Here is a 26735-nt window from a genome sequence, read left to right on the forward strand (position 1 = left end):
TAATTTACCAGATGTAATGATTTTGTTTCAGGAAGTGAGATAGCAGGAGAAGTAATAGACATAGGAGACAATGTTACCATGGTGACAAAGGTACACTTAGGAAACCTAATTCGATAGTCCTTTTGCATAAATGTACTATAAATCATATACAGAAGTCTTGCGTGCATGAAAAATAAAATGTTTTATTGACATATTGCGCCTTTGCAAGGCTAGTACTTTTCTTCATGATTAGTTCAACCATTCATTTAATTGAAAAGGCCATGATGTACGTGTGAGTTTTCTCCTTATACACCCATTTTCATAATAATGCAGCACAGAAACTAGCTATAAATGATGTCTTTGGTTTAATACCAGTTGGCATCAGGCAAACAAATTTCCAATAGTCTGAGTATTTTTTCGATTGACATAAGCCAAATTTATGACTCTTAAAACTCCAGTCATGCAGGCTTAGCTTCACTTCTGAGATCGGAAAACAAAAGCAGAAACAAAACAAGCAACTCCTGGATTCAAGGCTTAGCCTGCATACACTGGAGTTTTACGAGTCATCAATACCTAGAGATCATGATCAGGGGCTGCGTTGGTCACATTAATATTTAGAAAATGGATGAAATAGATAATTGTTTTGCAGGGTGATCATGTACTGGGTGTCACAAGTTTGGGTGGATGGTCTAAAGAGGTTACTGTCCAGCAAGAGGTAATTGTGGATAACTTTGAAATCACCCTTGATTTTACTTTGTGGAAGAGTAACTTAAAATGCTGCATCATAACAGAACCACCACTGTAAATTGCATTGTGCCAATAAGAAATGCATGCCATTTTTAGCCCTAAGACTTTTGCAAATTATGTAGTCTGACAAATATTGAAGCACATTTTACTGATTTCAAGGCACTTTGGAAAATCCCCTCAAGTTTATCATTTGACAAAGCAGCAGCACTACCAGTTTCTTATGGAACAGCCTATGTTGGTTTAACTCGCAAAGCAAATGTAAAACCTGGGTAAGTCACAGTGCTTTTATAGAGAAAACAAAATGAGTTTATCTATTGCCGTAATCTGATATGAAATGTTTTGGGTCAATTTCTGGGAGGGGAAAATCTTTGGAAAAAAATAAATCATAAAGTTGATAAGCTTGTTTTTGTACAATATAGGCAAACAGTTCTCGTAACTGCAGCTGCTGGAGCTCTTGGATTAGCTACAGTAGACATTGCTGTAAATGCACTTGGGGCCAAGGTGAGATGCTGTTTACAATGAATTTTTAAGATGTCAATGAATATATGGTAGATAATTTTATAATTTACTTATCTAATATACCTTCAAATTTTATGGATACCTTGAACAACCTTGGGCTAATCAAGGAACGACGAATTTACTTAACACATTTGGTATTTAGGGTCAATTTATTAGGTTTTATATAATGCAGGGAGGAAAACCCAAGTCCAGGAACTAGTGCACTGATTCTCTATCTACTAGTACCACTAATTTTTCTTTTAACTTTAAATTTTAAGGCAATTGGAGCAGCAAGTGCTGACAAGTTAACCATTGTGGGGAATTTTGGAGCTATGGCTACTATTGATTATAGAACAGAAAGCATCAAGGACAAGGTAATTAGTTTACAAGACTATTGGAAGATAACGATAATATACAATAAAATACAATTATATGCACATCTTATGATTTTATCGAAAGACTTTGAGCAGCCAAGCAAAGCAAGTGCAAGCAATGTGACAACATGGTCCCAGCCTCAAGTTCAAGCCCCATTTATATTTATTATTAGTTATTGGTTTATTGATCTTTTGTAGGTCAAGAAGCTCACAGGTGGGCGTGGTGCTAATGTCATTCTGGATGCCGTTGGTGGGGATGTTTTTAAAGAATGCTTAAAATGGTCAGATGCTTACTACTAAATCATAATTAAATCACTGTTTTTGTTACTTGCTGATTGAGACAAAGTTGCAACAGGTTAATTTGTCAATAATTATTTCTATTTAAAAAATATAGGAAAGTAGCAAAATCTTCCAAGCCAAAGACAGAGATGTTAAAAATGCTTAGTAAATAGGCTACTAACAGTCAATAAAAAAAAGAATTAGTTTGTCTCAAACATCACTTAGCAATGAAAATAGTAATTAAGACTAAGAGAATGTTGTAAAACATTATACAATGAGGTACAATAGCAATAAATGCATAAATGCAAGTACAAGATCCTGGTATGAGAGAAAAGAAAATGGAAAACCAGACACACAAGTTGTATCACCATGAAGACTTGATAATCCTAATCTAATGCATTTTTCTTTTCTTGGTTAGTATTGCATGGGATGGAACTATAATTCCTGCAGGTTTTGCTTCTGGTAACATTCCACAGGTAATTATTAAGAGTCTGGTTTACAATTTTTAGTCAAGCCAGGAAAAATATAGTTATTTTTCTCACTATTTTCACTTAGATCCCAGCTAATATTCTCCTTGTAAAGAATTGTAATGTGGGTAAGTGTAACCACTGCATTTTTTGGCCCTTGGACACGTGAATTTGAGTAATTAAACAAAAACATATTGAAAGCCACATTTGTGTGCATATATTATTGACAATAATATTACTTTCTTATTTTCTTCCAGCTGGGTTATATTGGGTAAGTAACACCCTCATATTTCATACAGTATGGGCAGATTGTCCACGTCACTCAATCTTTGTTGTCATTCAATGCTTTATCGTCATTGATTCTTGCAGCATCATGAGTCACATGAGGCCTTAACATTCTTTATCCATTTCAGTTTATCCTTCACCACTGTTGTTGCTCTGTCTGTACTTATCACTCCAGCAAGCCTTCTTCCTCTCCAGATCTGTTCCACTGTCCTTCCCCAGGTCCTTTTTGGTCTCCTTGAGCAATGATCTTTTTTCCTTCAATCTAATGCTTAAAATGCACAATTTCTTCCCAGGGTGCACACAGCAAGTTTAATCCTTCTGTATTCAGAGATTCAGTAGATAAGGCATTGGAATTATGTAGCCAAGGAAAGCTCAAGGGCCCACATGTTTCTGCTACATTCAACATGGATAAGGTATATATCTATCATCTATACCATGATTCTTGTGCTTCAATCCCTCATGTACTTCACCTCCTGTAGGATGCAAGGTAACAACCCTGACTTTGGTATTTCCATAGTGTGCACAGACTAATGATTTAGCAACTCCTCTCAGTGTGCAGTTCCTCCTTAACACCAGTTCTTGTGGTTTACATGTATTCCAAAACTTTGATTTTCCCCAAGGAAATATGACTTGTTGACCAGCTGTTTCCATCTTGAATGATAACAAGGTTCCTGAAGAAGACAAACCAGTGCTTTTGCTCAACCCTTGTTATTCTTAGATCTTGCAGTAGGATATGACTTGTTGACCAGCTGTTTCCATCTTGAATTATGATAACAAGGTTCCTGAAGAAGAAGACAAACCAGTTCCTTTGCTCAACCCACGTTACTCTTAGATCTTGCAGTAGCTGGTTTACTACCAAAAAATCACAGTTGAACATAACTTGTCACCACTGTGTCATTCTTTTCATATAAGATGATTGTGTCCATTTTCATTTTTTTTCTCTCTTAGTTCTTCTTCTCTTCATTTGTAGGTTAATGAAGCCATACAATTTCTCCTGCAAAAAAAGTCCACTGGAAAAGTAGTGATTAAAATAAGATGATTCTGCAACTCTTGGATATTATAGAGTGCAAACCATGTCCGTAAAATAGTACTAACTAGTAGTACAAAAAAATTGCTATGATAAAACCAAGTAATAGTACAAAATAATACAAAATAACACCAAGGAAACAACTGGAAAAAAAATGTGTTTGGTGCTATTTAGGTTTTGTGCTATTTCACAGATATACTGTACTGTATGGTTTGCATTATGGTGAAAATATAAACCATTTACTTAAATAGTAAGTACATGGAATTTCCCTCTATCATGAAATTTCAGTACTTGACATTCCCTTTTGCTAGTATTTCTAACCTTTTCAATTTACAATTTAAATGTTAAAATATGTAGAGATCATAAAACCTCACAAAACATTGTCTTTACCAAATGAAAGTGAATCTTAGAAGTGTACAAATTTGCAATCGAAAAAATCATTACAAAATATAATACTCTTCAAGAAAACAGTGATTATTTATTTATATAGAGCATAATTATTACTGTTGATTAGTAGCCTTTTAGTATCATAGAACAAAGGAATATTTTAATGTTTCTTTCATACAAAATCCTCACATTTTTCAATTTAAATAAAACATGTGAAGTATGATACAATCAAATCTTGTTTCACATTGTAAATGAATAATAGCGTTCGATACTTAAGCAGCTGACTGTACGATCACCTCCTATGCAATATACACTAGTCCCATTCTGTCAATCAATTGGACCATTGCAAAATTGATTGACAGAAGTCAATAGCCCAGACATTTCGAATTATCACTACATATACCTGTCTGAATTGTATAATTAAGAAAATGGTTATAGCATGTACCATGAGAATTTATTTTTCTTAAAGTTTATAAACATTTCCTCCTGTCCTGTTTATAGCTTTCATATTTTGTACAATTACATGTAACTGTATATCAGTCACACTTGATGTTTAAATATTAATAGCAAGAAATACTTTGTGTAGTTTAAAGTTGACATTATTTTGCACATTGAATTCTCATTTATGCATTAAAGAAGCTTGATGATAAAATATCATGGAAACATTCCTTTAGGAGGAATTTAGAATTCATTTAAGAAAAGGAGGAAACTTCTTATTCCACTGTATGCCTGTTATACAGTAATATCATCCCTTTTTCTTCATTCTTTCCTTGCCACATCAACACCACCACAAAAATATCATTCCTCATTCAGTTTTCATTCTTTCCATTACACATCAACACCACCAGCTTGAACCTGAGCCCAGCCTTGACATGCCATTTGTACAAGTGCATTTACCTCTTACATACAACATGTACAGCAATATAACCAATGCCCAAATCTTGGAATCAATGTCTCGATGTGGTCCTACCTTGGTTTTAAGATTTAGGCATTATAGATAGTGCATGTATGTACTGTAGTTAATGAAATTGTGGTTGTTGTTCAAACTCAGGTGTTGATAAAGGTTGAGGTGATGGGTTGATTGGTTTTGGTGGTAACTGCATTGGATCTGGAGGTTGTGGCATCACTGGAAAATGAGAAAGGAATATTTAAATATAACATGTATGTACAGTACTTATTAGTATTTTAGTACACTAGGGCTAAAAATAATAGCTACTAAATGACCTGACATGACCACTGGGCATACTGGAATGATCAACGTGCCCGGTGAAGAGGACTGGCCTAAGCAGTTGATTGTAAGTTCCACTGTCTGTAATCAACCACTTGGAAGTCAAAATGACAGGGTTGTTGTTATGGTGTAATAAACAAAGCTGACATCACTGTTATGGCTGCCCTTGAGGGAGGTGGGTACTAGGAACCTTTTCAACCATTCACATAGAGTTTTGAGTTGTGCAATTGTCTATTACACTGGTTCTCGTGGTTCTACTGGGAGAACCAAGGGAACCATCAGATGTCAGCTGTGATTATTACATGGGCGATAAGCCAAATTACTCTAGTCATTAAATGAATTTGTGATCAGACCTGGATTCTGTGATAATGGTAGGGTAGAGTATATTAACATACCTTGTTTAAACTGATCAGCCGTCATTCTTGTTATACAGATCCCTACACCTTCTATCAAGGCTAATAGTACAGCACCAATAGCTGCTGATCGTAAAGCTGCCGAAGGACCACCTAATTACCAAACAATAATACATTTATTTAATCTATATTCCAAGAGTATATTGAATACGACTAATGGCAGGGCTTAAAATAATGAGGGCCCGTCATCAGTATTTAAAGATCATTCTGGAGTTTTCTCTAAGAATAGTTTTCTCAGAATTTTTTTGTTAGGAATTCAGGGAAAGTTTTATGTGACTGCTAGAGACTCATGGTACATGCTTCTAAAGATCATAGTCATGTTTATTCAAGCATATTTTTGTTATGTCTCATACCTCTAGCTGCTAGAACTGCACCAGTAATAGCTCCACTGCCAATAGAATTCCATGGATCTTCCTTGCCTCTGAGTCCCATTAAACAACAATCAAATGTAGAGAAAAGTCCACCCCATACTGCAAAGTTACCTATTTTATGTAATGGGTAAGAAAATATTACATTTAACATGCAGAATTACTAATTAAAATGAGTTTGTTATATATTGAGTTATCAAGGCCCCGTCCAAACTATGCCTGATAAATTTGAATCTGAATTTTTATTCATTCGGTAAGGCCTACCGTCCACACTAGTCTGGGCGAATCCGGAACAATTATTCACTGAAAACGAATTTTCGAAATGGAACCGAATAAATAAAAATTCGGATTCAAATTTATCCAGCATAGTGTGGACGGGGCCTAAGAAGCAACATTATCATCATTATCAATGCAACTAACACCAAACAACACTGATCATTTAATACACAGACATGTTGTACCAGCCCCTTAACCTCATTTATCATTGCCAATACCACCAATACCCCTAAAATACATATATATACCAAGCTATTCTCCAATGTCATAACCTATCATTATCAACACACCTATTATCACCATCACTACTGCTCATAACTATCATATTCACATAACCATCAATAATGCTAATCTTTGGATACACCACCAACCAATTGCCCTATTTCACTATGACGTCACTGCTTGTTTATGTGGGGGATAGAATCACCAAATCCAATAGAAAATTCAACAAAATTTGCTCCTAGCAAAACAGTTTAATCTAAAATGGCCTGGTTTTCAGATATAATGTGTTAATATGTACTAAAAAATATTCTGAGCGTTTGCTGGCTATTCTACTTCTCTTCGTGAATTGATACGGGTTTTAGAACAATTTTCGGTGAATTTGCGTTGATTTGACATCCTCCGATGACCATGATCCTTTGCATTTAAACAATAGATTGTTTTGATGTGACTTCATAGTGAAATAGGGTCATTCTCATTTTAGGACCCATTTGAAAACCATATTGTATGAAATGGCTTCCTCTTTTCTTCTCTCGTGTTCAGCACTTGCTTGAGGATGTAAGATAAACCTTTCGCATAAAGAGTATTTATTAATTAACACTTACCACCAAGTACAGGAGATCTGGTCTTAACTGCTGCTAAACTACCATAGAACCTGTGTCCCTGTATAAACAAGTAAACAAAATTCTTTAAACCCAATTGCTTGTCATTTATGCACCTATGGGAGATAGGTGGGAGAATATAGGAGGATTGGATCCAGCTACTCCCCCTGGGGTTAGGAAAATTTGTGACATTGGTTTCGTGGCTAAAAACTTAGGTGGGGGATTGTAATGAAATTATTTTCATTGCAAAGGTTACCAGGGGGATTGATTTTCCTCTCTAGTTAAAGCAGTAGCTCCTGATTTTAAAATTTTTGAGACCACGGATGTTTTTGGTTGGGCTAGGTTACCTGTGTTATTGACCAATACCCAGATGCCTCTCTGCTCGTCAAGATGGCAGATGAGGTGAAAGAATTCCACTGTTTTTTGACATTCTTTGTTGTTTCATAGATACGAATTCGAAGGCAACTTTATTTATTTTTTACTTTCAAATGTGAATTCTTCAATTCATGAGAGTTTTTTTTCAGTCTTTTCAATGAAAACTACCTGAAATTTCGAGCAAACCGCATGTGTAAAGGTTCTAGATTATCTCGAGGACTATAGTCAAGATGCGTGACGTTCAAGTTCTAGATTATCAGTTTATTCAGAGTTCAGTCAGTCAATGATTTCACAATTCCACGCTGCAGGATTAATTTCACGAGTTCAGGTTTTCACGATTTCAGGTTTTCACAATTTCAGGTTTTCACGATTCGCTAGAATGACAATTGCAAAACCTTATATGAGAATATATTCTGTCCAAGAAAAACGGAATCATTATACTTACACATATGTGCTGTCCTGAAGATAAAATCATTCGAATTCCGGATTCATTTTTTAAAAAACCACAACAACTTGTCTACTCTTCCCTATAACAACTCTGTCCCATTCCCACGAGCTCCTTCTCTCTCTCTCTCTTCCACAGGGAACCCACTTCTATCATGCATAAGCTATAACATTCCGCCCCCTATGAACGGTCTATACTAAAACGTTCATACTATAACAGTTTCAACTAAATTATAAACGCAAAGTCTGAGTCTCTTGGTTCAAACGTCATCTTCATCTTCGGCTTCCAGCAAGCATAACTTGTGGATTGGACGTCGGTAGCTGTTTTCCTTAGTCTTCACTTCTACACTTCGAACCAAACCATCACTTCCTGGAAACACCTTAGTAACTCTGCCTAGTGGCCATTTGTTCCTTGTAGGGTTTTCGTCAGCTACCAGCACCAAATCATCAATCTGTATGTTTCTCTTTGGTTGTCGCCATTTTTGTCTCTCTTGTAGTGAGGGTATATATTCTTTCAGCCATCTCTTCCAGTAATGGTTGGCTAACAACTGTGCTTGTCTCCATCGTTTCTTGCTGTATTTGTCCGATTCGTCTATCATCTCAGAGGGTAGGTTGGTGGTTGGACGGACGTTCAGGAAATGACTCGGAGTTAACGGTTCGTCATCATCAGGATTCGGTGGATTTCGAGTTAGCGGTCTGCCATTGGAAATGCGCTCCGCCTCGGTAAATACGGTATGTAGCACTTCTTTGTTGACTGTCTCTTGTCCAATTATGGCTTTGATGCTTCTCTTGACAGTTTTCACAAGCCGTTCCCATACACCTGACATGTGTGGAGCTCCTGGTGGGTGAAATACCCATTTGCATCCGCGTTCCATCAGCTCCCCCGCAATCTTGCGGGAGTCTATCTCTTTAATGGCTTCCTTGATTTCTCTGTCCGCCCCGACAAAATTTGTTCCATTATCCGATCTTATTTCTTTGACGTGACCTCTTCGGTTCAGGAACCTTACCAAGACCATGATAAAGTCGTCAGTTTCCAGCGATTTTGCGACCTCTAAGTGGACGGCGCGGGAGTTCATGCACACGAAGATGACTCCCCATCTCTTCTCGGTTACTCGTCCTCTTCCTCTCTTGATATGGAAGGGTCCAAAATAATCTACCCCTGTGTAGGTAAATGGTGGTTCATATGGGGTTAAGCGAACTTTTGGTAGCTCACCCATTTCTTGGTTTGTCGTTTGAGGTCTCTGTTTCTTGCAATTGCTACATCTTCCGAGGATGCTTTTTATGGCAACTCGTGCTTGGATCACCCAGAATTGTTCTCTCAGGAGGGCTAGCACTTGCTCTTGACCACAGTGCCCGTTCTTCTCATGCAAGTAACGTATCAAGATTGTCGTAACGTGACTCTTCCGAGGCAAAATTATTGGGTGCATTGCATCTTGGGAGATTGGTGCCTTAGCCAATCTTCCACCAACACGAAGTAGACCATCATCATGTAACTTTGGGCTTAGACTTGCTGTGGGGCTGTGTCCTTGAACTTGTTTCTTCTTCTTGAGGCTCTGCATTTCTTCGGAAAAGGCTTCACGTTGCACGATCCTAGCAACCTTCAATTTAGCGTTCTGCAGGTCTTCAGTAGAAATACGTTTCTCTTTCACGTGTCGGGACTTGATCCATTCGGTGAATTTGACTAGCCAGGCAACTCAGCACAGGAGTACTATCCAGTTGGAATACCTCCTTGTAAGTTCCTCCACAGATGATCTGCGTTCAGGTACGGTCAGATAAGCTTCTTTCTTAACTTCCAGATCTTGTACGCTAACTTCTTCAAACTTGTTCTCGGGCCAGTTCTCTTTCGTCTTCCACAGAAACTCTGGTCCTTTAAGCCAGCGTTGGTTCTTGAGATATTCTTCAGTGTCAAGACCACGGCTTGCATCATCTGCAGGATTGTCCTTGCCTGGACAATGTCTCCACTGTTCGGGCAGTGTTTCCTCTCTGATTTCGGTCACTCTGTTTGCGACGTACGTTTGGAAACGTCGAGTTTCGTTTCTGATATGGTTTAGAACTATCATGGAGTCGGTCCAAAATGTTACTTGTTGGACATCAAGCTCTAGCTCTTTCCTCACTGTCTTGTCAAGACGCGTTGCAAGTACCGCTGACTGCAATTCAAGACGAGGGATGGTGAGGGTCTTGAAAGGGGTGTTTCTGGACTTAGCCATCACAAATGAGCATTCGATTCTTCCATCATGATACTCGGCTCTCAAGTACGATACTGCTCCGTACCCGACCTCGGACGCATCACAGAAGTGGTGAAGCTCAAGAGAAATTCTTTGTTCACTTGTTCGTGTAAAATAACATCTCGGTACGCATACTCGCTCCAGCAGTGGAAGATTCTCTTTCCAGGTTGACCATTTTTGTAGGATCTCACCTTCAAGTGGTTGGTCCCACTTATACTTCTTCTTCCACAGTTCTTGCATGATTCTTTTTGCAGGCAATATCACTGGTGCTGCAAAGTTTAGAGGGTCGAAAACCGCACTAATAGTTGAAAGAACTCCTCTCATTGTATTCGGTTTCTGCAATTCTGACACTTTAAACCCAAAGGTGTCTGACTCGACATCCCAGCGTACACCGAGGGCTCTTTCTGTTGGTAATTCTTGGAGTTTCAGATCGAGGAAGGACATGGCTTTCTTTTCTTCTGATATTTCAGCTAGGACCTCGCGGTCGTTGCTGATGAACTTCGTTAACTTGAAGCCTCCTTTCATACACAGCTGTGTCAGTTGCTCAGCCATGCGTGTTGCAGCGTCCGCATTAGGTAACGACTTTAGGACGTCATCGACATAAAAGTTGTTCTTTACAGTGTGAACTGTCGCAGTATCGAAGTCGTCGCTGTTGTCATCCGCTGTTTTCTTCAGGGTTGAGTTTGCTGCACACGGCGAGTCTCTTGCACCAAATATATGAACTGTCATCACATACTCTTCAGGAGGATCATCAGCATCTCCACTCCACCATAAGAATCTTAGAGAGTCTTGATCTTCTTCACGTACTCCGACTTGATGGAACATGCTTTTGATGTCCGCTACAAGTGCAACTTTGTCTTCACGGAATCGCAGTAATACGCCAAGCAGACTGTTCGTGCAGTCGGGTCCCTGAAGCAGATTCTTGTTCAATGACGTACCTTCATGTTCAGCAGCGGCGTCGAAAACAATACGCACTTTTCCTGGCTTATTAACGTTCGTAACTCCGAAGTGAGGTAAGTACCATGTTCGCGGTCCAATCTGCGAAGTTTCTTCAGCGGAGAGTTTGCGCGCGTATCCTTTCTCGATGTAGCCATTCATGGTGTCACGATACACTTCTTCGAATGCTCGATCCTTTTGAAACCTTTTCTTGAGGCTCAACAGTCTCTTTTCAGCTTGCTCGCGATTGTTTGGCAATTTCACATCATCTTTCTTCCACAGCAGTCCGGTCTCGTAATGTCCTTCTTTAAACACTGTTGTCTCTTCAAGTTTCGCTACTGCTCTCAGATCTTCTCTTGAAAGCACCTCTTTTTCTTTGACATCCTGTCTTGTTCCGTAGTCATCTATCTTCCAGAATCTTTCTATCTGTTCACGTAACTTCAGGTTTTCTATGTCAGTAAAGTGCAAGTCAAGTTTCGTTCGTTGTGTTTTTCCTTCAATAGTACCCGTAATGACCCACCCAAGGGGCCCTCTCTGAGCCTGGAGCTTACAGGTAGGTTCATCAGATTTCCGTACTTCAATTATCTCGTGTGCTTCGTCAACATCCTTGCCAATCAACACAGATACCCGTGGGACTTCTACTTCCGGTACTTCAATGTCTATCAGATGAGGGTACGCATTTCTGTTGATATTGGAAGGCAAGAGGTCTTCAAAAATGCTGAATTTTTGTGATATCAACCCTTCCTCTACTGTGATTGGTTGTCCTTCGCCATCGGCAGACTGTATCTGGAACTCAGCCAGTTGGAACTCTTCTTCTTCTTTATTCATCAGCGTATTGACCGATATTCTTTTCTTTCTTCCTTTGAGTCCTATCATCTCTGCCACTTCGGCGTCAACTACGGTGGTGCGGGACCCGTTGTCCAGGAGTCCATACGTCGTTATTGCACTTCCATCCAGCGCGGAGATCTTTATCGGTACCACGTGCAGAAGAATACTTTTGTCTGTATTTCGTACGTTGGTTGCGTACTGGTCGGTTTTCCTCTGTTCAGGAGCAGGCCTCTGGTCGTTACTCGGTGGATCCTTTCTTTGTTCCCTTTCTTCAGCTTTCTTGTCGACTGGGGCTGCTTTCGGTCTGGGAAAGTTGTGTAGCAGCTTGTGGTGGCGTCGCTCACTTCCGCATCCACAGTTCTCGTTCGATTTGCATTGTGTTCTTAAGTGTCCCGCTTTCAAGCAAACATGACACAGTTTATTATTCTTCACGACGTTCCACCTGTCCGTGATGTCTTTCCTTGCAAACTGTGTACAATGTAGAAGGTCGTGGCTTCCAGAGCAGCAGACACAGCGACCCGGCGTACTTGCTTTTTCTGTTTTACTACCGGCTTGATACGCTTCCTTAGGTCTGACGTCGGTCGTGAAGGTGGCGGTTTTCAGCGGAGGTTGAGCTTTCATTACCTTGTGAGTGAATCTCATTGGTCTAGCAGTGTTCGTTTTCGATTCACTGTTCCGTGATGAAGTTGTAGTGACAAAGGCGGGATAGTTCTTGATTGCTGCTTGTCTTTTCACAAATGCCGCAAGGTCCTTCAACTTCGGTGACATCCCTTTCTCTCTGAGGAAGTACAGGGTATCTCCCCACCTTGCTGATAGGTAGTTTGGCAACCTACTTACGATCAGCTTCAGGTTCGACGTCGTGCTTGCTTCAATTTCGTATTCTCCTTCCAGCTTCTTCGATGCTGATTCAAGTTGTTCTGCAAAGTTACGTAGTCCTTTGTTGTCATCATGGGCTAACTTTGGACCAATGGTCAGTTTTTCGATACATGCGGCTGCAACCGCGGATGGGTGTCCGTATCGTTCCTCTAGCAGCTTCACAACATCGTCGTACTTGCATCTAGACGCTCGTTGAACTACTTCATACGCTTCTCCGCAGACAAATTTCGGTAAGAACTCCAGTTTTTGTCCGTCGGTCAATAATCCGTCCTCTAAATTGTCTTTCAGGCGGCTTCTAAGACTGGGGAAGTCGTCAGCATCTCCGGAGAACTTTACAGGCTGCATGGCTTGCAACATGTTCAACTTCAGCATAATTGCATTGTGGGTTGTAGTTTCTTGTAAGATGGATTCTTCTCTTCGAGATCTCTCAGAATGGTATCTTTCGTCGGCCATAACGCTTTGGGCGTGGCTCTTATCAGCGCTTTCTTCTTGCATGTCGTACCTCTTAGGAACATGGGAGTTTCTCCAATATTCATATTCGTATTCTCGTTTTATTCTCTCATCGCGGTCATCCGGTACATGGATCCGTGTGGCTTCGTTCATGACCCAATCAGTGGTCTGGTCTTCCTTTGTCAAGGGGGTGCTTGTGTAAAGGCATGGTCCACGTGGTAATTCTAGATCGGACTCTTCATCCTCTGACATAAATTCGGCTTCCTTTTCTGCTATCTTGGCTTCAAATCTCAGTTTTCTTACTGTTTTTTGCTTCTCTAGTTCAATGTCTATCTTGCGCTTTTCCATTTCCGCTTCCAATTTTGCTATTTCTTCAGCTTGTTCTGCCATCATTTTCTTCAATTCCGCGTTTTTCTGTAGTTCTCGTTTCTTCGAAGAGCTCAGCGATCTAATTTTCGACTTAGTAGACCCCCCTGCGTAGGAATATTGGCTTATTGTCTCATTATCTCTTTGTCGGCGAACTGGCGCCTGCTCGTCTTCTCGACATTGTTGTGCCTGTCTCAAACGCTCGCATGCGGCATAGGCACACTTGTGATAATTATCTTTGGCATGTTCGTGTTGTTGTTTTACTCGTAAAAGTTCTGTTTCACTTACATCTTCCTCGATGTAAACACTGTATTCATTTCTGTACAAATCCCATGCAAGTTCTAATTTCTTTAAATAATCAACAATTTTTTCGGCTTCGAAGCATCGTTCCACGTCTCCAACTTGGTTGACAAGTCTTGACAGGTGGGATAAATATCCCGCCAAGGAATGTCGTCTTTGTGTAATCCGTTCGGCTTTACGGCCTTCGAAATCTTTCATATTTTCTTGAATAATTCTCTTACCTCTTCGGGTTCCAAGATCCAACTCTCGCTCAAGTTGTCTCCCATATTCAGACGGTCCTTTTATCATGTTTTCAAGTTGTTTTTCTAATTCGAGGATTCTTTCATGTTGTTGTTCGATGGTCAAGTTTGGGTTTCCTTCGGCATTCATCTTGTGTTTTCTTTCTCGATCAGTTCGTTCAGATTTGACGATATGTCGAATTTTGTAAAGGTTCTAGATTATCTCGAGGACTATAGTCAAGATGCGTGACATTCAAGTTCTAGATTATCAGTTTATTCAGAGTTCAGTCAGTCAATGATTTCACAATTCCACGCTGCAGGATTAATTTCACGAGTTCAGGTTTTCACGATTTCAGGTTTTCACAATTTCAGGTTTTCACGATTCGCTAGAATGACAATTGCAAAACCTTATATGAGAATATATTCTGTCCAAGAAAAACGGAATCATTATACTTACACATATGTGCTGTCCTGAAGATAAAATCATTCGAATTCCGGATTCATTTTTTAAAAAACCACAACAACTTGTCTACTCTTCCCTATAACAACTCTGTCCCATTCCCACGAGCTCCTTCTCTCTCTCTCTCTTCCACAGGGAACCCACTTCTATCATGCATAAGCTATAACAGCATGGTTACGCGTTGAGTTCAGTTTTCAAAATACAATAACAATAATTTCAACCAAAATGAGGGAGATTGTAGGTCACTGAATTCCTCGACCAGGGGACATTAAAAAGAACAACTTCCCTACCCCTGGGAAAAATGATCAACATTGTTTATGAATTTTTACGATCTCCCCGGTCAGCCTGGGGTTCAATTTCGTACCCAGAGCCCTTATTTCTTACTGCGCATGCTCGACGAAATAATTGGGCTCTGGAAAACTCCAATATTTCCTGTGCTGTGCTTGGTTCTCGAGAACAAAGGAATATACCGGAAGTAAAAATTACAGTACTAGGGAAAATAAACAAGATGGTGTCTCGAATTAAGTACACCAAAAAAGCCTGTAGGGCCAGATTTTTCAAAGTTTTGCCAGTTTTGTAATGGAAATTGCATTGATGTCCATGCAATAGATATTTTCGGAGTTAATTTAACTGAAAACCATCTTCAAAACCTAATTTTTCAAGCGCAAATTCACATGCTCGTTGAACGACGTCCGCCATTTTGAACTCACCTAGTCTGTCATAATGCGCATGTGTGAGAAACCCAGAATCTGGGTCTTCCGGTTTGGAGTTTTCCAGAGCCCAATTATTTCGTCGAGCACGCGCAGTAAGAAATAAGGGCTCTGGGTACGAGATTGCCTGGGGGTCGACCCCACGGGGAAGCCGCTGAACAGAGGCCTTCATTTATATCCGGGCTACCATAGTCAAAAATTAAATAATATATTAACCAGACACGTTACTAATGACTTCCTCATACGAGGTAAAAGCTTACTTTATTTGCTATCGAACGCCGGATCGCAATAGTTTTTCATGTGTTCTGCGAAACAGTGACGACCACCATTGAATCAGAAGCTTATGTATTCTTATAAACTTAAGTCTTAGCTCACGAACTTCTTAGAATGTAATTAACATAACTGAAGTATTTGAAACATTTTCTAGGACATATTAAATGAAAGATTAAGTCGATAAATAAGTATTTCAATACGTACGACTGGCGAGTTTCTCCATCCCTTGACAAGCGAAAAGATTCCACCTCCAATGGCACCCATTGCGAACGCTCCTCCACAATCATCCACGATACGGTACGGGCTGGAATTTAACCAAAAGGAAGAATAATAAATACTTTTTCCTCCTATGCAATTAAACTTAAAGTAAAACATAATCAATTGTAAGAAAAATGTATTTTTACCAAGGTTCTCTGGCATATTCCTCCATGATAAAAATTCGCACGTTTTCCTATGACGCAAGACTCAGCTGCCAGTATATCAAGGATTCTGATTGGTTACGGGTTTAGACCAATGGAAATAGATGATATAAGAAACCAATCACAAGACTCAAAAATTTGTCCCGCGTTTTTTGCCAGCTAGGATTATTGGAAATGGCTGAAGTGTTTTGATTTCATTTTTTAAATGTTTTTGATTAAATGTAAGCCTAATTTCAGGCAATAATTTATAGATCTTCTACTGGTAGAATATGGCTCCAACACATCAAGCTGACTGGAGCCCAAGTGATTGGCCAGAATCGCTGCAAGAATTACGGGTATTTCGAATTTCTTTGGACGTGTTGCTATATTTACCCAAAATATTCCCAAAAATAATCTGAAGTCTTTTCTAAACTTTTTTAAATAGAGAATAGACAACCTACTACGATGTTCTATTTGCTACGAGTACTTTGATACTGCTGTCTTGTTCCAGGAATGTTCACATAATTGTGAGTATACAGCTGTAAATGACCTATTTTCATTTGTTGGATTATTAGGGATAATCAAAGGTTATTGATTTTTGATTTTGTTATTAAAAGGATAATCTATAATTCTCCTGATCATAATAATCAGCAATAACGATATCATGTTTAATACTCCAGTTTCGAGTTCTCTCTTGCTCACAGCCTTAGCTTTGGTTGTGCATTGTATTCAGTTATTCGACCAAAACTTCTGTGGCATTATAATCAACTCCCTTGTTCCATTGCACGTACATTCCTTTATACTATACAATGGACCTTTATAATAAAAGGAAAGAACACATTCATACACAGTCTGAGCTAAGGCAAACTCAAAGTGGAAGTATATGTCAATTATTCAAAAAATTATGTAACTTATCAGTATAGTATTATGCTTTTATTTTTAGATTGTTCCCTATGCATTCGCCGAGCAATGGTTTATGACCCACAATGTCCTACATGTTTTGAGGTCAGTTACCACAGCCAATTCAACGTGATTGAAAACAACATGGAAAACCCTCAATTCGAATACCATGCCTCACTTTCATGCATACTTATCCTTATGCCGTATCATACGATAAGACAGTCTAATAGAGTTATTTTCACTTTTTTTGCAGAAAACGTCTGGCAATGATTTAAAATGTAACAGGGTCTTAGACGAACTGGTTAAAAATTTTGTTAATGTCAGGTACGTCAATCCCTTCTAGTAGAAAGGGCATAATCATGATGTTCATAATATAAATTATAAAATAACTGTTATAATTTACATTCTAATTGGTTGGGAGCATGTGCATTTTGAGAGCACACAACAAGCACTCACACTTTCTATTTCATTATTTATTATGTGTCCAAAACACTCTGCTAAAAGTCATGCTTCTATTGTGTTTTGCCATTATTAATCATAATTCTTCTCTCATGCTTAACTTATTGTCATTCTACTATAACCATGAACACTCCAGTTTATTCTATTTTTTATTTTTTGTTTGTAAATATACTTTTATTTTTTCTTTCTCTTGCATCACTTGATCTCCTTGAATAGATTTTATAGACTTTCGATACATCTGATTCGATGACAAACTGGAGTGTTCACAGTTCGGAGTAGGAGCAACAGTAATCTCTAGCAATAATTTCTTGTCTTTTTTGCAGGCCAAAACTTTTAGATATAATCAGAAAAGCATTAGTACAGAGTGTACCAGAAAAAAAAGAAAATATAGAGATGTCTGATGATAGTGCCAGTAATTTTGAAATTACACCCAGACGAATGAGAATGAATCTTAAAACTAAGACAAAAAAGGTACTGTGAAAAGTATTTGAGATTTATAAGCTACATGTTAGGAATATAAAACAGTCCACGTGTTAATGTAACACTGTGTTTTAAACAAAATTGTGGGAGCTGTAGAGCAAGAGAGAAGTCATAAAAAAAACCCATTGCTGTCATTTATGTAATTCTGTTTTGTTCAAGATTGTGGGCGGAGAAATTTATTTAGCCTATTCCCTTAGCTAGTTTTTAGCTGTGTTCTTGGTTGTTGTCTCAATGAACCTCTCCTTTTTTGGCCAAATAAAGTAATACGTGTGGTTTTATTGGTTTTGGGGTAGTTTAAGGGAATTATGAAAATAGGTGGGTTCATGATTAATAGGTAGCTGCATTATTTCTATAATTATATTTAGTATATATTTAATTCCTTACATAGGGAAAATCACCTCATCTTACTCCAAGGACTAAAAGAAAAAGACAAAAACTTTTAAGTTCAGACAGTGACGACAATGATAATGAAGATGTAAAGAAGCCACAAGCAATGGAGATTGACCCAATGAAATCACCCACAAATACTTCGCAATCTACAGATGATGCAGAAGCCCCTACGTCTTTTGGTATCTATTCTCAGTTTTTAATATTTTTTTCCAGATGTAAGACTGGCTGTGATAAATTGACGACTGCTGGAACGTGACAGGCCTGCTAGCATGTCCTTGTGATAGCATACTGAATTCAACTTTTCCAGCTTATTATGCTCTGCCTTTGATAAGCCCGAAGGCTGTTTGAGGGTATCAATAACATTTGAAGATTTTAAAAATTGTTGTCAACTATTAGAAGGATACTGTAGTTCTAGCCTGCAAGCATAGATGGCATATGCTCCTCAAAGCTGCGAAAGTCAATAATGTGTAGTGGCATTTTTAACATAGGTAATATGAAATGTGCGTTCATGTCTTTATGTTCTTATGGTTGTTTTTAATTAGTTGAATGCCCTGTCTGTGGAGAGATGATTAGTTCAAATACTGTTAACAGTCACCTTGACCTCTGCTTGATATCTGGAGAGAAGAAGAGCTCCCTTAGGAGGTAAAACATCGATTTTATTTTATAAATGCATAATTTATTATAAGGTGCTACACGTACTTGCAAGAACGTTGTCGTACGATATTAGAGCGTTAGTAATTTAGTGAGAAAGGAATACATTAAAAGACAAAAGAAAAAGTTCAGCTTCAGTGATCTTCTTTTGTTTTTTAATATATTCATATCCCACTAAATCACTAATGTTCTATTCTTCACATTCCAATCTATCGTTATGGAATAAAAAAATTGCTATCTCCAATGAGTTTGGGCAAAAATATTTTCTCTTTTCAAGAGGCATTTAAATAAATTTTTACTCTGTTATATCACATATTAATAAAAGATATACTCAGTGGGTATGAAATGGGGAAAAAAACAGTTGCAAAGTGGATGGATCTACTGAACATGGCATGGGAATTGAATGGTAAATTTTAGTTGCATAGTGGTGGCATTTTGACGACATCCTTTTCTTATCTTGAAGTCGTAAGAAAGCAACTGATACAAAACTGAAGCAAGAACCAGTTGCTGCGTCATTGTCCAGGAAATCCCCAGTGAGACTTGCCTCCTCCTCAACCGAAAAAAAAGTGACAGAAAAAATAGCTGGAGCAAATAAATTTATGTGAGTAGAACTTCCAACAGGTTTTCGCAATATTTTGAAACAAAATAAAAGAAAATTACACTCAAACGCTTGTAGTGCATCCTTGTCTCAAAGGACTGTTTACACGTTTTTGCGTGTAATGAATTAACGCAAGTCCATCCAAATTACATGCCAGGACACTGTGACAAACATCTGGGCTGTACTGTATATGTCTATGAGATGAAACTTTACCTTGTTATTAAAATATCAATGTGCTCTTTCATCTTGGTATCAAGTGATAAAGTTTATATTGAGGACTTTGAGGACTTTTCCTTTTCCTTGATATGAGGCTTTTTTCTGGTTAATCTCTCCACAAATACAATACAATACAATAAACTTTATTTAAGGAGGGTGACAAAATTAACCCAGAGAGTTATATAACACATGGCCCAGGGGTGGATCCAGGGTTTGGACATGAGTAGTTTACTCTGAATTTATACCCAACCCACCATACCCCTATTAGTTATAAACTGCCTAAAAGGATACATCTACCATAGCATGCTGTCTGCAGTCAAGATCCTTGTACAGATTTATCTCAGTTGAAGAATCTAGCACATCAAAGGACATCATGTGAAAAAAATGACATCAAAAGTATTAGTATGTAAAAGTACAATGCAAAATATATGCTATTAAAGGAAAAGTGGCATGGCAGCAAATTGAATATTTTATGAAAGATAGAGAACATACAGTCACAATATCAGTGTACTAGAATTTACATGTACTAGCAAATTATACAAAATGAATACATTACCTTATTTAGATTGAGGTGTTCCACTATAGATGAATTCATTGCTGAGTTCAGTTGAGAATATGTAAAGACCATTCAAGCTTAATCAAAACCCAGTGAACAATATTATAGATTTCAGAAAAGAATAAGTTTTTAAAAATTCCACCTTGTTCCTGTACTGTTCCCCATCAGTTGAAGGATTTAAAAATCAGATAATTATTAATCCAGATGGAACATAACTCACAAGTACTCTAAGAACACTGGAGTGGTGGTCCAAAAAATATTATATAAAATATTACTGTAAGATATTCTCCATTCTCATTCGTCTAGGATTTAAAGTAGCAAATAAATCTATTATTTCCTCAAGATCTAAGTCCATGTCTCTGTGGGAATGCATCAGTGCCAGTCCATTCATTCTGTCTTGAGCCATAGTATTTCTTAAGTAGTTCTTAAGATTACGGAGGGTTGAAATGGACCTTTCACAAGAAGCAGATGACATAGGGATAGTTATAAGGATTTGAAGTATGGTATGTATATTAGCATAAGCAACATTGTCAATGTGCTCAAGTGTCCCTTCTAAACTATCAGGGATTTCCTCTCCTAGATCATCTTTCCTCATCCACATTCTCTCCCACAGAATAAGTTCTGCTTGTAAACCTGCATAATTAGGTATATCCTGCCTATAATGTTCACAAAAGGCTAATACATTATCCTTCCAAACAATACCAGTGGCCAGCATAATTGATGGAATAACTGAAAGTGCTCTGTAGCAAACAAACACATCATCTTGAAATCTGTTGTTCAGTTGTTGGACTATATGGTCTAGAAAAACTACAGTTAAATTTGTCCTATGATATTCTTCAGGGTTTCGGGCTGCAGCATTGGCTCTGTGAACTTGTCTCTGAGCTACTCTAGGCATGGTTGGTTGAACTGAAACTTGACCTGCTAAAGTGACAGCTTCCTGGTAGAGTGCATTGTGCCTGGCATCAATGTCAGTTCTCATCTCTGTTAAGACTGACTTTAAAAGTGCAAGTTCATCCTTTGCCTTGAGAAGATCCATTGCTTTCTTTTGTAATTTGACAGTGAGAGGTCGGGTCAAATCTAACATGTGTCTAACAATAACAATAGCAACAATAAATGAAAAAGTTATTGCATTCAGTAAGGTCTGTGCATCATTTCTACTAGGTCGATTCCAGTCCCCAGTTCCAAGATCATTGTTGTTCATTGATATGTCTTCAAGCGTAGCAACAACAGGACGAAGAAGTTCTACAACTCTGTCCATTCCTTCTATTCTTTCGATCCATCTTGTTCGGCATACATTTATCAGAACAGTATGGTTAGCTTGAGGCATTATCTCTTTAACCTTCATGACCAAATACTGCTGTCTCTTTGGTGAATTGTTAAAAAAATCAGAAATTCTTTTAACAGTATCCATCATGTTTCTAACAAGTGGTTGTTGGCATGTGTCAGCAACACACAAATTCAGCCTGTGGTTCATATAGTGAACATAAATTGCTTTGTCAAATTCATTTCTTATAAGTGTTGAAACTCCATTCAAGCAACCTGCCATATTGCCTGCCCCATCATAACACTGGCCTCTGCAGTCGTCCATAGAAAGTCCTAATTCTGCTACTGCTGTAAGTATTTTATCTTTGATAGCAGCTCCAGTTGTTCCCTCATCACAAAGAGAAAACCCAATAAATTCTTCTCTAATTATATTTCTTGAATCAAGAAATCTTATCACTAAAGAAAGATTTTCTTTGTTAGAAATGTCTGCAGCTTCATCTGCAGACAGAGAAAAACTTACTGTCTCTGATTTCCTTTGACAAACTAGTTAAAATGTAAGGACCTACTGTTTCTATCATCTGATTCTGGATGGTTTTAGAAATGTAAGTTGCATTTCTGGGTGCAGTTTCCAGGTGATTCTGCAGTATTTGATCACCACTCTGCACTCGAAATTCTAGCAGAGCCTGAAAGTTTCCTGATAGACTAGCATTTGTTGGGTCATCATCGCGTTGACCCCGGAGAGCTATGTTGTTTCGCCCACAGAAAATTATCGTTTCAAACAAAGACTTAAGGACCGTCCTATTTCTATCGATTTGCTGTTGAATATTCAACTTCTGATCTACTGGGACCGCTTGCTGCCTCATTGTTTTCAAAAAGTTATCCATGGCAATTACAGCAAAATTGTGCATCTCACATTTACCGCTGGCGTGTTTTGTAAGTCTCGAAGCCGCTGAAGTCCAACATGTGAGTGGGGACTTCAACAACTTGTCTAATTCATGAGCATTTCTACCAGATTCTACTCCAAACAAAACGCAGGGAAAACAAAATGCTCCATCGAGATATTTAGAGTATGCAAGCCAGGGATATCTTCTAAGCCATTCAAAGACAAACTTACGAGGCTTTCTATTTTCTATTGACAGTGGGAAATCAAAAATCTCACCTGGTTTCCACACATTCTCAATGAACCCCAGCTTATCTTGTGGTGATGAAGAGCCAATTTCTTTAAAATTCAAGCCAATGTCGAAAGGAGAACAGTCCTCCCTCCTGCAAATCGGGTCGCCACGCATTGTAGAATATTCCTTCGTTCAAACTACAGCAAATCTATGACTCTAATCATAAGAACGAAAGAGACCCAACGGGGGTAGGTCTAGCTTTTTATAGTTTTGCTGGTAGTTTATGAGGTAGTTTGCAAAGTAGATAGCCAATCAGAAAAGGGTTTGAGTGGTTTCCAAAACAATCAATGTGTTTCCAGCCAATCAGAGAATTCTTTGAGTAGTTTACGATCATCACACCGGCCTAGCTCTACAACTACGCACGCTCACCCCCTGAGGTTCTATTTGACAAAGGCTGTTTTCCGATCGTTTTCCGATAGCATTCCGATGCGTACCGACGGAGATATCCGAAACCCGAAAATTTTTGCGGGAATCGGTAATAAATCGGCAGAAATGACGAGATTACTCATTTTTGTTTGACTTTTCCTTAATAATTAACTGAAAAACAACCAAGTGAGTTGTTTCTAGAAGTTTCTAGAATAATGTAATACACATATCTTGACATCATTTAGAAAGAAATGATGTCTAGCTTTGAAAAAAATTGAGTAGTTTACGGAAATCACGTAAACTACCCTGGATCCACCCTTGTGGCCCTCAAATCTAAACCCAACAAACTAAATTCCAATTTAATCTTTGATTTAGCCATGTCCTAACTTTGATTGGTCCAGTGGTTGTTTCAGGGTATTGGTTTAGTTTAAAGGTCATTCACTGGAAACTTTAAACAGAATAAGGGGGGTTGAGTGAGCCACATGACCTATTGTTGCATGTGGTACGGTATTGACTGTTATTTCAATGTAATAATTGTATAGACCAGCAGGACCAAAAAGAAAACCAATTCCAGGAATAGTGTATGCCATTCTATCAGAAAAGCAGCTCAAACAGAAGCTAAAGGAATGGAAGCTATCAACACAAGGAGACAGAAAGGTAAACTAAAGAGACTCATTGCTATTCACCATTGCAAGTTCAGCAATGGCACAGCTCAACTGGGATGAAATGAAAACATGGGAAGGTGCCTCTGGCAGCGACCATACAGTCCATGTATGACTCAGTAGCACAGCACTACCACCAACTAGATTTATGAAAAAACTTTGAATATTAATGCAGACAAGATATAAGCGCAAATTAAGAAGCTAAGAGAAATGACCTAAGAAGGGTACAATATTGTAGCTGAAAAATACACCAAACTTCTCTTTAATTTTCTGTACTCTTATTTGTAATACTTTAGTGCATTACCTAGCAATTTCTTTTGCAGTTTACACATGCTTCAATATCCTGTTTTCTTTATAATGTTAAAAATCATTATGGATTTTTTCTTCAGACACTGATCAAAAGGCATCAAGATTTTGTGGTAGCATATAATGCACAGTGTGACTCTGTGAATCCCAAACCAGGTATATATTGTTCCTTCTTCAGCCAATCTATTCTGTTATTGTGCCCCCCTCATAATATGGTAAAGCCAGTTATTGTATTACGTTGGTTATTGTATTTATGAGTAATAAAGTCTGAGGCTGTGTTTCAGCCATAAGATTAACCTAAAAAATTTCCATAATTGCTAACAACTGCGAAGTCTGCATAATAATGATGAGGATGACAATGATAAGGATAATAAGGATGATGATGATGATGATGACGGACCATGATGACAATGATGATGATGATATGTATACCATCATTCATGGTTATTTAAGTTCTCTGGTTTAGTGTTACATGTTTTGATTCTGCAGTTTCAGCAATTGTTAAAGAACTTGAGAATAAAGAAAAAAGAAATACAAAGCTGTTAAAGGCTACCTCTACTGTTCCTGTAAGTGCAACATAGGATTCCTTTAGGTTTAATGCATGAGCAACATGCCAGCTTCTATAGCAGATCTGTATACATCATGATTAGCATGATGGACATATACCCTGGGAGCAGAGGTCCTTTTCTATCCTGCTAGGAAACAAGATGTTGGAGAGACAGGTCTTTTTTCCTCTTGCTTCCTAGCAGGTTAAGAAAGGTCCTCCACTTGCATTAGAGTAATGGCTATATACCCTGGGAGCAGAGGTCCTATGTTGGAGAGACAGGACTCTCTTCCTCTCACTTCCCAGGAGGTTAAAAAAGGACCTATTTGTAGTGGACATAATTTTCCTACTAAAAACCATTTATGAAAAATACAATGCTTTATATTTTATTATATATGTTTACTTCAGAATCTAAATAGAGATGCGACTGAAGAACAAGTGGAAAAAGTGCACAAACAATATTGTAAGTTTAGCTTTCTCATGACCAATAATAGTTAACTCAGGAATATTCTACACCGTCTCCACTTTATGCATAACCATCAGTGGTTGTGTTAAACTCGCTCCTTTGCAGCCGTTCTTAGGGTCGTCACGCAACATTTACGGCTGCAAAGGAGGCTAGGGTTGTGTTATTTCAAAAATAGTGCATTCTTACAAACACACATGCAATTCACATCAATTTTTTTCAAAATTTTGATGTGTCCCAAACTTCAGTCTCAAACCTTATTTTATCAATAATGGTAACAATTAACAATACAAGCCCAAAAAGGATGTCGGTAGTGTATTAGCCAACCACATACCATTGGCATACTCTGATGTCTTTACCATAATCCTACTAACACCTGCTTATCAGCAAGCAACGAAAATTGTAAAGTATTTCAGTGCTGTTGCTTACTATGCATGCATTACATCTTTCTCTAATGTTTAGTTCCAGAAATTATGCATACCCCCCACGGATGTATTTTTTAGACGCCACCCCCACCCATGGAAATTCAAATTTTCTTCCATACAAACTCTGTAATTTTGTTCTTTCTTGTGACCCCCCACCCCTTGGAAATTCCTAAATCCTCTGGGGGGGAGGGGGTATGGATAATTTTTGGAGCTACACAATACTACCAGACTTTGATATTGTGTTATGATATTTTTAAAATTGCAGTACAAGAAAATAAAGGTCAGTTTGAAAAACTGATAGATGAAATAAAGGAAAGAAAGCAGACAGGAAACACACTTGATGATAAATCTAGTACAGAATCGGTTGTTATTATTGATGATGAGGACTCGAAGAGCAGCTCGTCTTTTGGAATCTTTCAGCAGATTGACACAGAAAATAAAAGTGAAAATAAAAATGCCCAGCAACTTCATTCAAAGGATCAAAGAAATAAGAATTGCAGCAAATCTTCACCAGAAGGCAACTTGAGAAAAGAAGAAATATCTGCAGCATTTCAATTAAGTGAAAATAATCAAAAGCGAGTTCCTGAACCACCTTTAATGTCCAATCTTGCTTCTATAAATGAGAGTGATTCTGATAATGAGGATACTGATGGTGCAGAGGATGTTACTGTCCATGAGGGTAATGGTGATGATGGTGATGAGACAGAGGATGATGAAGGTAATGGTGAAGATGGTGATGAAACAGATGATGACAAAGATGATACTGATGATGAGGGTAATGACAGTGATGGAACAAATGAGGACAAAAGTGATGAAGATTGGCAATTAACACCAGCATTTGGAAAAGCAAGCAGTGATGAGGTTTGTAATCATCATCATGTGATTAAATGTCCCTGAAAACTGAGGGAGGTTTGTTGAAGTCCTGTAGTCTGTGTAGCAGCTCTCCGGCACAGCTGGGGACTGGAGAAAGGGGGGCCCTTCCTTTTCTCTCCCCAACTCCGGAGGGCCATTGTGCAAGCAAGAAGTCTTGATGCCATAGGCATTTCCCTTGCCCCTCCAAAAAAGTACATCTAGTAGGGTCCAGTAATGATTTATATTGAATACATGTAGGTATTTAAAAATACCTTACTGCATATAACCAAAACCATCAAGAACCCAAACACACAGAATGAAGGTTTTTTTTGTTGATCATAGGAATACAATGAAGAGGAAAATGGTGAATCTGATGAAGACTTGTTTGCAACCACTCCAAGGTATTCATTAAACGATTGATTTT

General features: G+C 38.3%; 4 protein-coding genes and 1 long non-coding RNA gene across 5 annotated transcripts in view; 2 read left to right on the top strand and 3 right to left on the bottom strand.

Moving 5' to 3' along the window:
* Positions 1-4276, top strand: part of LOC116295268 (protein Cryzl2) — a 5359-nt gene extending 1083 nt beyond the window's left edge. The window contains exons 3-13 of the mRNA XM_031703041.2: positions 32-90; positions 629-694; positions 886-995; positions 1146-1227; positions 1503-1598; positions 1797-1879; positions 2296-2353; positions 2433-2472; positions 2602-2615; positions 2923-3042; positions 3600-4276. Of these exons, the coding sequence (XP_031558901.1) occupies positions 32-90; positions 629-694; positions 886-995; positions 1146-1227; positions 1503-1598; positions 1797-1879; positions 2296-2353; positions 2433-2472; positions 2602-2615; positions 2923-3042; positions 3600-3668 (797 nt within the window). The 3' untranslated portion in view covers positions 3669-4276. The remainder of the gene's footprint in view (positions 1-31; positions 91-628; positions 695-885; positions 996-1145; positions 1228-1502; positions 1599-1796; positions 1880-2295; positions 2354-2432; positions 2473-2601; positions 2616-2922; positions 3043-3599) is intronic.
* On the bottom strand, positions 4115-16199 carry LOC116295270 (mitochondrial import inner membrane translocase subunit Tim17-B). The gene is made up of 6 exons (XM_089035188.1): positions 16015-16199; positions 15815-15914; positions 7153-7210; positions 6038-6166; positions 5667-5777; positions 4115-5169 (listed from the first exon to the last, which is right to left on the bottom strand). The coding sequence occupies exons 1-6, from the start codon at positions 16038-16040 to the stop codon at positions 5063-5065; spliced, it is 531 nt and encodes a 176-aa protein (XP_088891314.1). The 5' UTR covers positions 16041-16199; the 3' UTR covers positions 4115-5062.
* The window catches only part of LOC116287617 (E3 ubiquitin-protein ligase RAD18), an 11990-nt gene continuing 1438 nt past the window's right edge, over positions 16184-26735 (top strand). The window contains exons 1-14 of the mRNA XM_031694302.2: positions 16184-16364; positions 16454-16535; positions 16952-17013; positions 17162-17232; positions 17691-17838; positions 18236-18416; positions 18780-18879; positions 19352-19489; positions 23602-23716; positions 24111-24183; positions 24517-24593; positions 24980-25034; positions 25725-26320; positions 26654-26712. Coding sequence (XP_031550162.1) covers positions 16299-16364; positions 16454-16535; positions 16952-17013; positions 17162-17232; positions 17691-17838; positions 18236-18416; positions 18780-18879; positions 19352-19489; positions 23602-23716; positions 24111-24183; positions 24517-24593; positions 24980-25034; positions 25725-26320; positions 26654-26712 — 1823 coding nt within the window. The 5' untranslated portion in view covers positions 16184-16298. The remainder of the gene's footprint in view (positions 16365-16453; positions 16536-16951; positions 17014-17161; positions 17233-17690; positions 17839-18235; positions 18417-18779; positions 18880-19351; positions 19490-23601; positions 23717-24110; positions 24184-24516; positions 24594-24979; positions 25035-25724; positions 26321-26653; positions 26713-26735) is intronic.
* Positions 19137-23274, bottom strand: LOC148908720 (uncharacterized). The gene is made up of 2 exons (XR_016120706.1): positions 22681-23274; positions 19137-20055 (listed from the first exon to the last, which is right to left on the bottom strand). It is a non-coding gene; the product is annotated as an uncharacterized LOC148908720 (long non-coding RNA).
* LOC148908721 (52 kDa repressor of the inhibitor of the protein kinase-like) lies at positions 20342-22139 on the bottom strand. Its single transcript, XM_089035187.1, has one exon. The coding sequence runs from the start codon at positions 21844-21846 to the stop codon at positions 20530-20532; it is 1317 nt and encodes a 438-aa protein (XP_088891313.1). The 5' UTR covers positions 21847-22139; the 3' UTR covers positions 20342-20529.

This window comes from Actinia tenebrosa, unplaced genomic scaffold (genome assembly GCF_029948245.1).
Source record: "Actinia tenebrosa isolate PJP-AT-01 unplaced genomic scaffold, QUT_ActTen_1.0 PGA_scaffold3__52_contigs__length_22856419, whole genome shotgun sequence".
Lineage (NCBI taxonomy): Eukaryota > Metazoa > Cnidaria > Anthozoa > Actiniaria > Actiniidae > Actinia > Actinia tenebrosa.